The sequence below is a fragment of the Leopardus geoffroyi genome, chromosome A1, assembly GCF_018350155.1.
Source record: "Leopardus geoffroyi isolate Oge1 chromosome A1, O.geoffroyi_Oge1_pat1.0, whole genome shotgun sequence".
NCBI lineage: Eukaryota > Metazoa > Chordata > Mammalia > Carnivora > Felidae > Leopardus > Leopardus geoffroyi.
The window spans coordinates 181,322,674-181,340,087 of record NC_059326.1 but is presented as its reverse complement, the minus strand read 5'-3'; the positions used below and the strand labels follow the sequence as shown (position 1 = coordinate 181,340,087).

General features: G+C 37.6%; 1 protein-coding gene across 17 annotated transcripts in view; it reads left to right on the top strand.

Annotated features, from left to right (window-relative positions):
* TENM2 (teneurin transmembrane protein 2) overlaps positions 1 to 17,414 on the top strand; it is a 1,977,527-nt gene that overhangs the window by 1,305,192 nt on the left and 654,921 nt on the right. The window contains exons 1-2 of one of the 17 annotated variants that reach the window (XM_045502441.1): positions 3,560 to 3,682; positions 5,187 to 5,353. The exons of 14 other annotated variants lie outside the window; for them this stretch is intronic. Coding sequence is in view for 2 of the 3 variants with exons in the window: in XM_045502467.1 (XP_045358423.1) it covers positions 3,637 to 3,682 (46 nt within the window). In the remaining variant the exon portion in view is untranslated. Of the gene's footprint in view, positions 1 to 3,170; positions 3,683 to 5,186; positions 5,354 to 17,414 lie in introns of those variants that run through there. 2 more of the 17 variants (XM_045502467.1, XM_045502410.1) reach the window with 2 other exon arrangements.

Sequence of the window (17,414 nt, the reverse complement as noted above, 5' to 3'; positions counted from 1 at the left end):
GGGAGGGTGTACTGTGTTTCACCACCCTTCATGTATTGCAGGAGAGAAAAGCATGGGGAAATGCTACATTATAAGGTTATTACCATAGTCCAGACCAAAGTACCCAGATTGAAAATGTACTAGAAGTCTGGAAATGAAATAATAACTCTAAGACACAGGAGTTGGGTGTGGTGCTATTTGATAGTTATTGATAATTGAATGATGAGAAAGAATGGAAAGAAAGGAGCTCTGGGTGACTCTAAAATGTATACATTTGTATGTGTACAAATGTATACAAATGTATAATACACTTGACACAGGTGAGTAAACTGGGAGAACTACAGCTTGCTTTGAGAAGTGGGATCATGACTTTGGTTATAGAATTTGTTGAGTTTTAAGTGTATTATCCAAGTGGAAAGACCCAGAAGCAGTTTGATTAACTAGAACTTATAAGGAAGGTCAGAGTGGGAAGAAGTCTTCGAGAGTTGGCTATTTTGAGGTGCTACAATATCATCTATCTTAGCTATGAAAAAAATCTCAGAGCGCCTGGGTGGCTCAGTGATTTAAGCGCCCGATTCTTGGTTTTGGTTCAGTCATGAATTCACAGTTTGTGGGTTTGAGCCCCGCTTTTTGTTCCACGCTGGCAGTGTGGAACCTTCTTGGGATTCTCTCTCCCTCCTTCTGTCTCTGCCCCTCCCCTGCTCAGGCGTTCTCTCTCTCTCTCTCTCTCTCTCTCTCTCTCTCTCTCTCTCTCAGAATAAATAAAGAAACTTAAAAAAATATCTTAGGAGGATTTCCTAATAGGAGGTAACATTTATGAAGCACTCGCTATGTGATAGGAACAGAACTCACAACAGCATATGTATTATTTATTCCCAGTGACAGCCCCATGAAGCAGGTATCATCATTACACCCATTTTAAGATAAAACAGCCACAGAAAGGCAAAATAACTTGGTCAAGGTCACACAGCAAGCAGGTGGTGGAACTGGGATTCAATCCCAGGCAACCTGGTTCCAAAAACTGAGCACTTAACCACTATATACTCACAGTGTAAACACATGAGCATAAAGCTGTCCCATGGGGAGATGTCTCGTAAAAAGTCATATTCTATTAAATAATAACATGATTTGGGCCACCTTTGGCACCCTGTATAGCCCCCTTAACTCAAGATATCTTAAGAATACATTACCTATATCCAACTGCAAGTGATGTCTACTCAGGGTACCTACCTCCTCACGAAGGAAATGGTAAAAATAAACAACACTGACAGCCATTTATAGCTTTAAAAAAAATCTTTTCGTCACCTTGATTTGTTTTTATCTTTCCTTGACTATGTCTTTCTGATCCTATTCGATAAGCCGGGGGCCCCTCCCTGCTTTTATTGCACTGAAATAGTTGTATTCTTGTAACAGAGTCTTTATTTTTATTGGCAGAAAATTCTCAGTCTGCTTACTCCCTTGTATAAAGTGAATTTTAACTATAGAACCTGTATCAATAATGTCATTTAAAGGAGGCTGCTTCCAATACACTGTGCAATGTCTGCAGAGAATTTTGGATTTACCAGGGCACCACTTCCCTAGTGACTCGCTGGCCCTGCAGCTTTCTTTCCCTGCTACATCTGAGCATTCTCTGTTCTCTGGCCAGCTGCCTTCTGTTCAGCCCCTGTGTGTTCTCCATTCTCTGCTCTGCCTTAATGATAAGTAGGTCTTCATCTTGATCGCATTGCAGGGAGGGAGGGGGGGGATTGTTACTTCTGTATTTGGGCCCAAGCTAAAAACATACCCTCCGATTGGCAAACCACAAAAACTATAACACTTCGAGTTTAATAAGATCAAGCAGTCCCTCTTTTGATACAACACCGTGGCCGGGGTGGAGAAAGGCCTTTTTCCTGGACCAGCTCTCTCTCTGTATCTGGTGGCTTACACAGGATCTTCAAAATATGAGTAGCCTAGAGTCCTTGAGTATGCTGGTGGGATACACAACAGTTGAAGTGAAATGACTGAGTGGGTTTTTATTTTTAGTTTTTCCAAAATAATAACTGTTATAAGTAGGACACATGGGATTTATTTTCCATTATTAGAATTGCTTAATTTCAAAAATCTGGTCAGTCAAAAGCTTGGGTGTTTCCTCTTCCTGCTGGCTTACTACCCCACTAGCTCAGGTTACTATGGAAAGCAAGCAGTTATTTTCACCAATAACTTACACCAAACACTTGACCTTGGAATCCATAATTTACATCCTTATAAAAGAGGTCACTTAGGGAATTTAACTGTGTAATCCTAGCCCCCATGTGGCAGATGACGAGTAGAAATGGAACAAAGCTGGTGAAACACCATTTGAAACAATTTGATGTAGGAAATCATTTCTTTTCGACTTTATTTTTAAAATGGAACCTACTTTAAAATGGTACGGGAAGGCAGAAGGATGCAGTAAAAGTCTATGGAAATAGTGACTCGAAAACTCTGTTCCAGGACTCAAGAAGGCAAGCCTGTTGTCACATTTGGAGGGAAACCAGAAAGAATTTAGGCTTTCACTTTCCTAATAGCCTCTTTTCCAACACCTTTCCTTCAAACATCTCGCCCTCCCTTCTATTTTGCCTTTATTAATAAAACTAATAGAGAGAAACCACCTTTCAAACTTTAACCAGGCAACATAGCTTTTGCAAGTGCTAATATTTTTGGTGTGGGCTTTTTCTTTTAAAGACAATTATCAAGACGAAGCATTTGTTTCTTCTTTTGTTTACCCATGGCAGTTTGTCAGCAGTTATGATAAGTAGAGTTCCATCTGCCAGTAAAACTACGTTGCAAATTGCCATAGAAATTAGCAGCTTTCATTTTTGACTACATAAATAAATATGTGAAATAAATTGCACATAAATGCATCCTAAAAATCACAGGTACACCGCACAGTTAAATACCAATCAGACAAAACCAGAGACACATTGCGATTATCTCAGTTTTCAAACCTGGAGGATACACGAATGTGTTTCTAAATGAGAGAGGCAGGGTATCATGCTCGCTGAGATAAAAACAGAAGCCGCCAGACACTGCACTGTGGCTTTATTCTCAGAATCCTTTGCCTGAAACCCGCTCTGTCTTTTCTCCGTGTTCGCTCCCTCTCTCTGTCTCTTTCTCTGTGTGTGTCTTTCTCCTTCTCTCCCTCTCTCTGCCTTCTTTCCCTCTCTCCCTCTCTCCCTCTCTCCTCACTGGCTTTTCCCTCGTTCATTGTTCTCTCTCTCCTCCTGCCTTTGATGCACATACGTTGTCACATTCCATTGACTCTCTCCTCTTCTCTGTTCTTACACTCAAGCCTAGCGGTGCTTCCGCCAGGCAGCGGCAGCCTCTCCTGCGAGTTTTAGTCATGTGTGCAGCTCAGTTTGATCGAGCGTTCCTTTTCTGCCTTTTCACTCTTACAAAAGATTAAAAGGTGGCGTCACATTGCTCCCCTGTTCCTTCCCGCAGGAGGGACTTAAAAGGGACAACAAAAACTAATCACTTTCAATAAGCATTTTCTTGCTAGGGAAAAGGAAAAAAAAAAAAGAAAAGAAAAGAAAGAAAAGAAAGAAAGAAAGGGAGAGAAAAAAAAAAAAAAAAGGCAGGGGGGTGGATTTAGCGGTGTAATTGGAGACCGGTGGTGAGGATTGGGGCGAGCTAGAGATGTTGCACGCTGCTAACAAGGGAAGGAAGCCTTCAGCTGAGACAGGTAAGAGCGCCCATCGGAGGGTTTGACCGAGTGGCTTAGTTAAATCTCTGTTTTCACCGTTTTGTAATTGAGAAAGGCATCTGCAGCAGAAGCTGATTTTTCAGTCGGCTTCCTTTTGTTTAACATAGAAAGTACCTGTATTAATTTTGATGAATTAGAGCATGCAGCAAATTCAATTGAAAATAGATTTGTATAGTAAATGCATTTATACTGAATGATTTCTCCTCCGTTTTATTTAAGGAGAGAGACGACAAAGATGATTTTGATCAGAATAGCACTTTGCATTATGTTAAATTCTAAACAGCTAACGGGGAAAAATAATAATCCAATTGATCCTGTTTTTGAACTCCGGGACTTAAACCCTGAGAGGGAGCTGGCATTTGAAATTTTTCTTCTAACTGAACTTCTGATGTGTTATAATAATTTTTCACTGGAGGTTTAAGCAAGGGTAGAGTTTATTTAAGTCTAGTTGCTGGGGTGTGTTTCGTTTGGATCTTGTCAGGCTGTATCTCCTTAACCTGTGTCAGGTTGATGTTTCATAAATGGAGATTAAGTGTTGTCCCAAATGAAATATGAAGTTAAAACATCAGGTTAGGGCATGTTTTAGAAAAGGATCCAGTAAATAATTAGGATAACTGAATTATGACAGTTTGAAGTGGGAGTTAACTCTGGAGGTGCTGTTTGGTAAGCCTTCCTGGATTTTAAGCAGCTCAATAATGAAGGGGGCTAATTATCAGGTGCAAGTTGGAACTTTGCATTAGGACCCTAAATATAGAATACATGTGGACTTTCGCTGTAGGTGGCTTTTAGGAAGCTGTCCCTTTTGTGTGCTGTGAATGAGAGTTGTGGATTATATTTGATGGCATTTCTCCTTTAAAGAGCTTTGGGATGAAGCTTAAAAGGTTCACATCTATTTTAACATTGAACAAACACAAAATGCAATATACTGTAGTCTCCCGGTACCTGATTTTTATTACTGCTGCTGTTGTTTTAAGGTTTTGATAATTTATTTTTAACCTCAATCTTCGTTGATTTTGTGTTCATTGCCTTTGCTACTAAAATTTATTGTTGGCATTTATGAACTGAGATTTGGGAATGCAAACAAAAAAAAAAAAAAAGCAAGAGGAAAAAAACTAATTAGCCAGAGTTTTTATTTAAGGATAATAGAAATCCAAATTATGTCCAGGTATTTAACCTAGGATGTTACCTAAAATATTTGAGTTAATTTTTTAGGTAATTTTTTGGGGATGGGAAAATCTGAATATTAAAAGTCTGAAATTCTGTTAAATGCCTCTCCGGAATGAGATATAGAAAGGTGACTTTAATGCCTACACAAGGTTTGGTCCTAGAAGGAGCTGCTATACTGTGGCATTGTTGAAGCCAGCAACCATGAATGAGAGGATATTGTATGTATGTATTTTGTGATAAGATTTTTTTTCTTCCTGAGTTTCCAAACTGGTCTTGCTCCTCAGCACCTTACTTTGGCGTGTCTTGTGTTTGCCAGACCATCTAATGGCATTTTGTGGGTGCAGCACGTGAATCCAATTTTACGAGTGCACATCAGGAGCTGCTGAATTTTGGGGAGTGGAGACCAAACAGACGATGGGTCTCATCAGACTTCATCACGGAGAGATAGTCAACAGAAGTTCTGAAGGAAGACCCCTCATACAGGTGTGGGGAAACTTCATTTTTCCATCATGGTGAAAAGAGCAGAGAAAGATGTGGCGAGGGGAAAAAGAAACTGCTGTAGCATGTTTGATGGAGTCATGCTGGTGGTAGCATAGTGAGTTTTTAAAATCACATCACCTGTACTTTTCTTTTTTCAACTTAAGAAACTTTGCAGAATCTTGAAGTAGTTCCTCTCAAATTCAGTCCATGTCTCGACATAGCTTTCTCTCATAAAATCTTTTCTCTGACTCCCGCTTTACCCAACTATTCAGTGTTACGCTGTCACTGATGATGATGATTGTTTCCTAAATAAGTGGCAAGTGTTGAGAAGATGGGCCCGGAGAAATATGTTGTCTGCATCATCTATGTGTTTTAATTTTGTTTATGAAAATGACTTCTTCAAGGTGAGATGATAAATTGGAAGTTGTAGCTTGGCTGTCTGTGCCCGTGAACCACTGCCCTTCTGCCTTTTCAGTAGAGGTAAAGTGGGCAGAAACAATTCAGTTGTGAACTGGATGGTAGTTCAGCATGAACTTTTTAAGCAGATGGTAACCAAAACTATCCTTACTCAAACTATCTGATTCATATAAATAGCATTTTTCTGACTTTTCCAGTAGATGTTGCTGGAGAGCAAAGAAAAGATCATTTTTTACAGGAAAAAAAGAAATGCAGTAGACTTATAAAAGCCAACGAAAAAGAGCCTTCTCCTCAAACTCCGCTGATAGCATTTTGCATAATTTGCTAATTAATGAATAATATTGAATCATTACCTTTTATGATGTTCTATAGAAAGCTATTAAAACTTGAGTTGGATTTTAAAATTATGAGATTGTTCTCTTTAGTCCCTATATATAATGTCTGTTTGCTGTTTTCCGTTTTTAAAAAATCAAGTTAACTGCACATTACTATTCAGAACATTTCATCCCTGAATGCTAAAACCCTTTAACATGCAAATATGATGTCAGAGGAAGAACTGAAATAGAATACTCTGAGAAGAGTAATGATCAAACACATTATAAAAATATGCACCAGTTGCCAACATGTAATGAAATATTAAGAAATTAAAAGCATGCAACCTCTAAAGTAATAGAATTTCATTGCTCTGAGACTGTTTTCCCCCTGAATATTAAGTGCTTAATAGATCTATCCGTAAAAAAACAATCAAAAACCTACATGGTTTGTCACTGAAGTTCTTTCATTATATGATTTTGAAAAATTAGTCCAATAGGATTTTCCTTAGCCTAGCAAATGTAATTAACATTGGATATTGAGTGCCAGATTTCCAAAGCAAAAGCCACAAAACTGGATGGAGAAAACAGGAATGCAGAGAGCAAACATCAGCACTACAAGCTGAGGGGACCCTACTCTGCTGGTAATCACTTTGATAAAATGACAAAGATGTCCCAGAGGAGCCTGGGATTCTAGTACCCAGAGAGGAACAGATGCGATTTCAGGCAGCCAGTGACCTCTATCTGTGGGAATATTTATTTTTGGAAATGTTCAATTAACCAATTTCAATGATCAAAGAGAAGTGTATGTGTGTAAATATATATATATATATATATATATATATTTACACACATACACACACACACACATACTTTGTGTATGTGTGTAAATATATATATATATATATATATATATTTACACACATACACACACACACACATACTTTGTGTATGTGTGTAAATATATATATATATATATATATATATATATATATATATATATACACACACATTCTTTTCCCCCAAGGCAAGAGGAGCCTTGGAGACTACAAAAGCACATTCAGATAGGACAGGGGTACAACCTGTGTGGTGAAGCTTCGGTGTTTCTTACCCTCAGTCCGAGCTCTTTTCTGGTGGATTTTTCTTTTACATTGAAGCCCTTCTTTGTCAGTTTTCATTCCTGAGGTATGAAATGCTCCAGAGGATGTTTTGATTTAACATGCATTCATTTCTCTTTTCTGGGAGAAAAAGAGTTTATATTTAGAAGGCATGGGTGTCCACTACTCCTAATTTATAATTAGCACTGTAAATCCACTGGGTAGGAATAAGGAATGGTCCTTTTTTTTTTTTTTTTTTTTTTTTTTTTTTTTTGCTTATTTTGCTTTGATTCAAATACATTTTTTGTGCTCGACCCATAGTGGTTATTTATTTATTTTTTTTTTATTTTTTGTACTTAAATAAGAAAATCTTTAAAATTCAATGGGAGATTTTCTTTTTCTGGTTTGTTTGCTGTTCACTTTTGGTGTTCTCTGTTTTCATTATAGTTGTCAAACACTGACTATGCCCAAAGCACCCTGAGTTAAATGTCCCAAGTAGTACCTCTAACAACAACAACAACAACAAATGTCTGTCTTTTCAGTGAGAACCTTAGGAAGACAAAAGATGTGAACCATACCTGGAGAATTGCCTAGTGAGTTAAAGTGTGCTCAGTTCTAACTCCTTCCTTAAGAGAACAGAACAGAAAAGGTCACTGCAGGTTGAGGGGATACTGAGGGTGGTAGACTTTGAAATAGGAGTTAAAGGTGAAAATACAAAATAATCCTGATAAGCAAAGTGAGGGGTCAGATGGGACAGAACACCAAAAAGAATGAGTAATGGCAATATGATAAAGAGCCCTGAATGGCAGGTCAAGGTATTTAATAGCCACTCAAAAGATGGGATCTGAAAGCTTCTAAAGGAATTCCTTTGGAAAAAGGAATGGAGAAAGAGTGGAATAGTGGGTCCATACTACACCCCTGCCCACCCCACAGATGCCAAAACGCCTATCCTATTGTGGCTGAGGGAAGCTATTGTCACTAGTGAGATATTGCCTTACTTTTTAGGAGCATTGTTGAAAAAATAGTGAGAACCCTTTGTCTAGAGGCCAGAAACCAGTGACTTCTCTATTGCATTGGCCTAGACCAAGGTGGTAAGGTTGAGAAACAATGTTGAGGGGAGGGAGAGTGGTTCTGAGAAATGCCTCCCTATTGTAATTATTGCAATTTCTTGTATGTACTATAGATGTCATGGCCTCATTAGGCAGGGATTTTGTGTATATGCATTTGTTTTCATAAGAAAAACCTCCACTATTTGCCAGAGATGTGACCTGTAAGTTAGAAGGTGTGATATTCTCTGCATACTATCTGTATATAATCAATTAATGTTATGTTCACCTCCTGTTTTCTGACATTGATTAGGATGGATTTTTATGATCTTTAAGGGTTTTCATCTCTCTGAGAAGGGTTTTCATCTTTCTGAGAAGGTATATACTTCATTTTTTTTTGAAATTAATTACCTCTCTGAATTGTCTGTGTGTCAGTCACTTCCTATAAACCCTGACTAACTTACCTTAAACTCTTAGATGTATAGTGTATTTGACTGACAAACTCAGCTGTGGAGACTCCCCTAACTATATAATGAAAGTGTGTATGTTAACATACAAGATGTTTTCTTCCATCCAGTCAACTTCATAATGAAAAGGAGCAGAAATAATTATTAGCACAGTTAAGTAAGAGGAGTGCCACCCTTTTCCTCAGAAATTGATTTAACCAGCCTATTCAGGTGAACAGGGTTACCAACATCACCTTGGAACCAAGCTATAGATGATTGCTTCGCCTTGTCCTCCAACCACTTTAATCTAATTTGTTCCATTTACTTCTCTAAGCTTTTTATCTTCCCACCATTTTAATACCATCAGAGATGGGGGCTGCCCATGACATTCACACTTGACATTATCAAACACAAAAGGCATCACTCATGCACTTGACTGCATTACAATGCAAGGGAAAAAAATAGATCCCAAAGGCTTAGAAATTATTGTTTCGTACCTTGAATGTAGCTGTTTGTTTTTTGTTGTTGTTGTTTTTCTGTTTCCCCCAGTCTGCCTCATTTGACTGTTTTTGCTTCTGTGTGTTTTCAAAGAGTTCTGAAAACCCTAGAAAAATCAGCACTTATAATCTATAACACACACACCCTTATGTTCACTAATGGAAATTTACAACTCTATTATTAAGTGTTATTTGCTAGGCATCAACCACATTTTGATGCAGTACTGAAGTTGAGCCTTGCGTTTGAGCTGTTTTTTCACCCGTTGACTTCAGTTCTTCTGATAGACAGCTGTGGACAAGCCTTTTCCCAACTCACACATCTGTGGTTATTGCAGTAACTCCATTATTGCTGTGTAGACCAAAAATCTATTGAATCTATAGCAGTCCTGTTTTTGTTTACCCATGAAATCTGTGTGTGTGTGTGTGTTAGGATTGGGGAGGGATTCTTAAAGTTAATATAAACTTATTTGTACTTCCCTTTTCTTACTATTCTGAGCCTTCTATTCAAAGACAATTGCCTCCTTGCACCTCATATGCGTGACAACATTTGTGAGTTGGTCAAATAGTGTTGTCGGATTGCAGTGAATTGCTTCAGTAGTATTACATCATGCATCGGGATTGTGTGCGCTGTAAAGCTCTGTAAAACAGCCAGCTACATGGTATCCTACAGGTTTAATATAGTTCTGCAGCCTTGTACTTGGGAAGGATTTCTGTAATTGGAGACAATCTAGCAAGGAGAACTTTTTAAGCCATTGGAGGCCAAAATACAAGTTTTTGAGAAATGTGACTTTATAGGCTTGAAACTGAATGGATTACAAATTTCTCTTAATTGGACAGAATCATAATTGCATGTATAGTACAGTCCTGATTATCCAGGGTTTGAATTTCCAGCATGGGGATTATCCAGATTTCTTCTCTGACTCCCCTGTCTTTTCTCTAACCACCTGACATGAATCATTTCTCTAATCATTGGCACCTCTGCTGATGGTATGGAGGGCATATTTGAGCAGCAAAATCCAAACCAGTGAATTATCTTTCAGAAGACCTAATTATGTAAAAAGTCTGAGTGGATAGGTTTTTAAAGCTATTCACTGAAATTTAAATCCACTAAAATTTACAATTATTCACTGACTAAATTTCAATGTTGGTGCCCCTCTTTCTATTTATTTTACTCTCATGTTTAAGAGGCAAAAAAAGTAAATCAACCTGCCTGAATGATGTGAAGTAATTGGTTTCATTGTTCTGGCTTATGTCATTCCCCTCACTTACTATCCAGACCAACTACCTACCATTTTGAATTAACTAGTTGGATATTGTGCCTAGTTGGCATTTTATAAGGCCACTTGGATCACGCAAGTATACCTTGTGCAGGTTATCAGGGTTCTGATTAACATATTACTCCAGTATTAAGTGCAAAAGTAGATTATTGGTACCCAAACCTAACTGAGTTAATCTCCAACACCAGTTCTAACCCATTTCCATCATCAGTTCACTGCCTTGAAGAACTATTTATATTTAGGATTTGTGCCCCCTGTATGTCGTCAAAGTCCCAGAGGACTTCAAAGACTTTAAAGCCTCTTAGACACCAGAATTAGGCTCAAATGGTAAAAGTATAGGAAGTGTGACTGGCTTTTCCAGAGAGGTTGTAATCACGGAATAGGTATGGACATTACCAGTCACTTTCCAAGTTTGCAGAACAGGACACAGGATTCCACCTACTGGATATTGCTACAGGATCAGAATTTGATTTCCTCTCCTTTTCTTATACATCAGTTGTGGCTTGGACATTTTCAGAATCTTGTAGTCATATCTGCCACTTTGTAACAATGTCTTAGTAAATAATCTACTCTTCTCTTATACCACCCTTATTTGACAAACATTTCTATAAATAACTGGTTGCTCTTTAAGATGCCTAATAAAACTTGGTAAGATGTTTCTGTTTCTAAATCTATTCTGTAATATAATATAAGTGATAAAATATATACTATCTAATATATTTAGCACAAATATACTAAATGGCAAAAAAATGTTATAACTCTCTTAATACTAAAAATAGTGTTACCAGATTAAAATTGAGTGTATTAGAAAGAAATTTACTTCGAGTTTTTAAATGCTGAGGTGTTGTTGATGGTGTAGTGTAATGACCAATAGTTTTCCACCCATATATAAATAGAATTTGAACAGTAATATAGTACGCAGTACTGAAAGTGGAAAACTTTGATGACTATTAGAAAAATAATTGACAAATCTAGTCATGAGTTCTATGTATATAGGAGATGCCTCATCCTTTTTATGTGTGTGCACGTTTATATGCACATACATGTGTGCATGTTTCCTGTCTATATGTGGATACTTTTTTTAAAAAAAATTTTAATGTTTATTTTTGAGAGAGAAAGAGAGAAAGAGTGAAAGCAAGCATGAGTTGGAGAGAAGCAGAGAGAGAGGGAGACAGAGAATTTGAAGCAGGCTTCGCACTGTCTGAACAAAGCCTGACGTGGGGCTTGAACCCCTGTACCATGAGATTATGCCCTAAGCCAAAGTCGGATGCTCAACCTACTGAGCCACCCAGGTACCCCTATATGTGCATACTTCTATCTCTATCTCTGTAACAGTATCTATATCAATATCTTTATCTACTATATTAATATTTAAAGGTAGATAATGGGTATATTCCTAGTAAGATAAAGTGTGGCCATATGCCTGGTAAGATACTGTATTTTTCTCCAGGTGACAGTATTAATTTCCCGCAATCTGATGTTCAGTGTGCTAGGCAGCAGGATGCCAGATGAACCAGACATAACTCTTAAGGAGTTCATGATCTAGTCCTGAATTAGAAATTATTTTAATGTTGAATCTTCACTTATGAATATATTTAACAATTGGAAACAAAGAGAAAAAAATTCAAAGGTTACAAAGCCATCTGAGCTCTCACTAGATACATCTAAATTTGATATGCTTTATGGGGTCAGGAGGAAGACTGGAAAAGAAATACAAGTATGATTTGGGGGAAGGGTATCCTTGCATGAAGTGATCTAGTCTCAACTAAAAGTAAATTTGGCTTTATGGGAAAGCCAGGCTGGTGTGCCTGAATTCTGTGTTACTTCCTACTGCTGGCAAGTCACAAAACAAAGATAGGATTAGTTTGTTTAAAATTCACTTTTCTTTGAGTTCTATACTAGTGAGAACATAGAGAAAGTGCTATCAACATGCTTGCTATTAAACATATACACCTAAAGGTCTTGTTTGAAAATGTATGTAAATAATATGTGCATATTTTTCTAAAATGAAATGGGCTTATATGGTTAAGATAATTTTATTCTCAAGGTGCCTGGGTGACTCAGTCGGTTAAGCATCTGACTCTTAATTTCAGCTCAGGTGATAATCTCCTGGTTCTTGAGATCGAGCCCTGCATCCGGCTCTGTGCTGATAGCACAGCCTGCTTGAGATTCTCTCTCTTCCTCTCTCTCTGCCCTTCCTCAGCTCCCATGCAACTCTCTCTCTCTCGCTCTCTCTCTCTTTCTTTCTCAAATAAATAAATAAACATCTTTAAAAAGATCCTTCTTTCCCTCAGTCTATATGACATTTATTATGTATATGTTGTATGTGTTTATTAACATGTATTGTATGTGATTTATATACACACACCTATAGTCTCTAGAGGTCAGTAGAATATAGGAAATGGGCAAACATTCACATCTAGATGAGACCTTGAGATTCTAGAGACCATTTTTCAAATGGCAAAATGATAATAGTCTACTAATGACATTAGGAACCAAAATCATCAATCAGTGTTAACAAAAAAGTCATGTCATTCTTGTTCCTGAAATGAATCTAATCTATTTGTTTTAAGCAAATTTCAGATAAATGAACATTTACATGGCAAGAGCCTTGACAGAAACTCAAGTTATAATTACTTAACTCTGGTTTATTATGAGATGGTGATTCTTTCGAACCCTTTTTTGAAGATATTTTAATGTTACCAGAACCAAATGGTAGATTGTTTCCAAACATTTGACTATTACATCCAAAACCTATTTCTATTTTAGCTGTCAATTCAGTTTCCTCAACTCTTACAAATGAATGACTTGATGATTTATATGTTGCAATTCTGTTTGTTCTTATGAACTAAATGTCCCTGATGTTGGAAAATGTATTAGAAACTTGTGATTTATTTTATATATAAAGCTAAAAATGTTGACCGCTCAGCAAATTGCTGCACAGTTGAGCATGTTTATCAAGTTTTTCTCTAGAAAAGTCATGCACAAAAAAGTGTAAAAAATAGTGGCATGTAGCTATGAACTCTCTGACAATAGAGAGAAAACAGCACAGTTGGGCTTCAGATATCCTCTGAATTTGAGAAAAAAAATGATTACCATTTATTTAAGTTGAGGTTGCATGATGTTGATCTTAATACGTCTTGCACACATTAATATTGCTCACCCTGGGAACTAATTTATCAATAACATAATCCCATATTTGTCTATTTACACCCTAGTGGATTGCATTTTAAGGGTGGTCTCCTCCATGCTAAATCCTAATCCAGGGTTGCAAACACAAATGCCTAGAGGGGAGCTGTTAGAAATAAGACAGGAGGAAGTGATGGAGGGCGCTGAGGGCAGTACAATTTTAAATACATACACATACACTCAGCAAACCTGTGCTGCCTGAATAAACAAACAGACAAACCTACCAAGCATTTTTGGAGAGTGATCTTGTGGAGTGTTTAAACGAATGTTAGGCTAGAGTGGCTTCAGTCATCACCAAGAGATAATTGATAAATATTGATAGAGTGCTTCCAATGGAGAGTCTACTTATTTTGCTGCCACATTATTCAATGAGAAAGATACAATGATTTCCTGTCCTCAAGGAGTTTACAGTGTAATTGGGTGCCTCCCATGCATCAGCTCCCCTGCCTCCGTGCCCTGACATCTCCTCTCTCAAACTCCTACATTCTCTGTTCATCCCTCTCAGTTCTTCCAGTTTTCATAACTGTGTCTTTGCAAATGCTCATCCTCTTCTCTTCTTTCAACATTCCAGCGTGCCCCTGGCTGGCTTCTATTCATCTTTTAGGTCTCAGTTTAAATTCTGCTTCCTCCCAGAAGTTTTCTTGGACTACTATTCCCTAAATCTAAATTAGGAGCTCCCTCTGTGACTCTCTAACAATGTATTTCCTTTATTATAACACTGTTCACAATTTATAAAACTCCCAGTTTTCCCATTTCCACATAAGCCTTTAGACTCAGTGGGGACAGGAACCTTGTACTAGCTTGTGCGCTGATGTATTATGATGCCTACATATCAGATATGTAGCAGCACAAAGCTTATTTAAGTGGTAACTCTTGAGTGAATGTTTAAAGGCGTAAACAATCATAATGCATGGATAAAGTAAAAAAAAAAAAAAAAAGATACCACATCTTTCAAGAGACTGAGAAGGATTAACATCCTTGCTTGGACTCAAGTCTGACTCAAGGACAAGTTTAAAGTAATCTTAGGTGTCACCCGCCCGCTACCTCTCCTTACCTTCCTTGAAATCGATCCAAGTCCATAAGTACTAGAACAGAGCCATCCTCTTTATTAGATGGGGTTGTACACTTTTTCGTTGTGTTTGTCTCCTTAGTCTGTGGGGATGTTACTTATAACAGATGGTAGACTTGTTCTAGTGAAGCCCAAAAGTGGTGACTCCCCTCTGTACTCTAGTGATTGGTTTCAAGATATGGAACCTTGGCTATCAGAACTACTTAAAAAGAGCATGGACTCTGAGTGCTATGAATACAGATAGAGTGGAGATTCACAAATTATAATACAGAATAAATATATATTGATTTATTTTTAGGTGTGTCTGGGGGACATTTTATGTGAGGATCTCATTTTATGTGAGGATTTTTCCCCCCAAAATCATACTTCTCTGCTGTCTTTTCCAACTCTTCTCCTTAAATGTTTCAGTAAGGTCTTTGAGTTCTCAGATTTGGTAAGTTGGAACTATTTCTGGTTCCTTGTAATTGAACAAACACCCTAGTAGTGCCAGTCTCCCTTTTAATACCCAGAGACCTATGTTTACATTTCCCAGACTCCCATACCGTCACTCTCCATCTATGGACACATTTCGATGACTGAGTAGCTTCTGGTGTGCGCAGTCGTTGTCAGAGCACCCATTTCATTTCTATGTGTTGTTTTTTGGCTGTTCAAGTTGAGCCACACCCTCAAAGTAGAAAATTATTTTCATAATACCCCAAAATATGGTTAAGAGTAAGAGTCAGTTTGGAAGTAAAGAGTGAACAACCTCAATCTTTTATGATTTTAACTCAGCTGCGTTCCAGGTATTACTACTTTTCTTTTTTTAAGTTTATTTATTTTGAGAGGTGGGGGAGAATGAGTGGAGGGAGGGGCAGAGAGAGAATGGGAGAGAGAGAGAGAGAGAGAGAGAGAGGAGAGAGAGAGAGAGAGAGAGAGAGAGAGAGAATTCCAAGCAGTCTCCCCATTCTGCACTGAGCCCGATAAAGGTCTCAATCTCACAGTTTGTGAGACCATGACTTGAGCCAAAATCAGGCATGTAACCGACCACCCAGGTGCCCCATACAACCTTTTAATTCACAAATGTGTGATGAATTTGGTGAGAGGTATGAGGAATATGGTGGGAAGAGCATTCAGATATGGTATCTTCTCATTATTATTATTTTAAATTACCTTCTGCTTTTATCATCTAGCCCCGTGCTCACTGTTGTTTGTTTTTATTAGTGTCTAAAGGAGGCAGTATTTTATTAAAAAAATATATGAAATGGGATTCACTCCATACATGTATATGATTAGAGTTGCATTAAATAATAATATTGTTATTCAGGAAGAAAAATGGAGGTTTCAGGAAGAACTAAAGCGTACCTGATGTAACATGGGGAGGGTGAGGGTAAGGGGACTTGGCTATTTTTCTATAGTTTGGTAATATTTGCTATCTTTTATTAGAGATTTTATTTTTTTATGTTCTGTCAGGAAGGTTAAAAAGGGGAACATGGGGAGATTAATAATAAATTATTTTCTTCATATCTGGAGAACATTTAAGAGCTCATCAATCAAAATATTTTCCGAAAAATGCATTGTCTTTCTGTATTATATAAAAAAATCAGAAACCTTACAGTGATCCTAGAATTTCTTTTTTTTGTTTTGTTTTGAGAGAGAGAGAGAGAGAGGGAGTGAGGGAGGGAGGGAGGGAGGGAGATGGATCATGTACCCCTGCCAGCTGCATGAGCAGGGGAGGGGCAGAGGGAGGGGAAGAGAGAAAGCAAATTTCAAGCAGACTTCATGCTCAGCATGGAGCAGGAAGTAGGGTTTGATCTCACAACCATGAGCTCATGACTTGAGTTTAAATCAAGCGTGGGACACTTAAGCAACTGAGCCACTCAGGCATCCCAATCCTTGAAGTTCTTTAGACAACGAATTAATACAAATTTGAATCAAACAATAATAGTTTTCTGTGCACCTGACAATATATGCCTATTAAATGACTTGAGTAGACAACTGTAATACCTATTTTTGGAATATTTTACACACATTCCTGACCCCAGTTTTTGCTTCCGTGAAGATGATGTCAAAATGTCCATGTCTTTCTTACTCTTCTTTTCCTTCTCCAAAGAGTGTTCTGTTAAATCCCTCGTACGTCTTTTGTAGAAAAATAAAACCAATAATAGGTTATTTCTGGTTGAATGAGAAAATGTTTTTAGGAAAAAGGTAATTCTTTGAAAATTAGAACACACTTGCCATAAGAAAATGTTTTGTGGGGCGCCTGGGTGGCCCAGTCGGTTAAGCGTCCGACTTCGACTCAGGTCATGATCTCGCGGTCTGTGGGTTCGAGCCCTGCATCAGGCTCTGTGCTGACAGCTCAGAGCCTGGAGCCTGTTTCAGATTCTATGTCTCCCTCTTCCTCTGACCCTCCCCTGTTCATGCTCTCTCTCTCTCTGTCTCAAAAATAAATAAATGTTAAAAAAAGAAAATGTTTTGTTTGTAAAAATTGTAACTACCCCATAATAATCTGACTATCTCTCATTTCCAAATAATTCTGGAATGAGAAATCAGTATCAGAGTAAATATATATATATATATATATATATATATATATATATATATACACACACACACACACACACACACACACACACACATATATATATACATATATATATATTTCAATTTAGGTTGATGATTTTCCTTCACAAAAATATATAGACAGCTATAAAAACTACACCTTTTGCTCTTAACTAG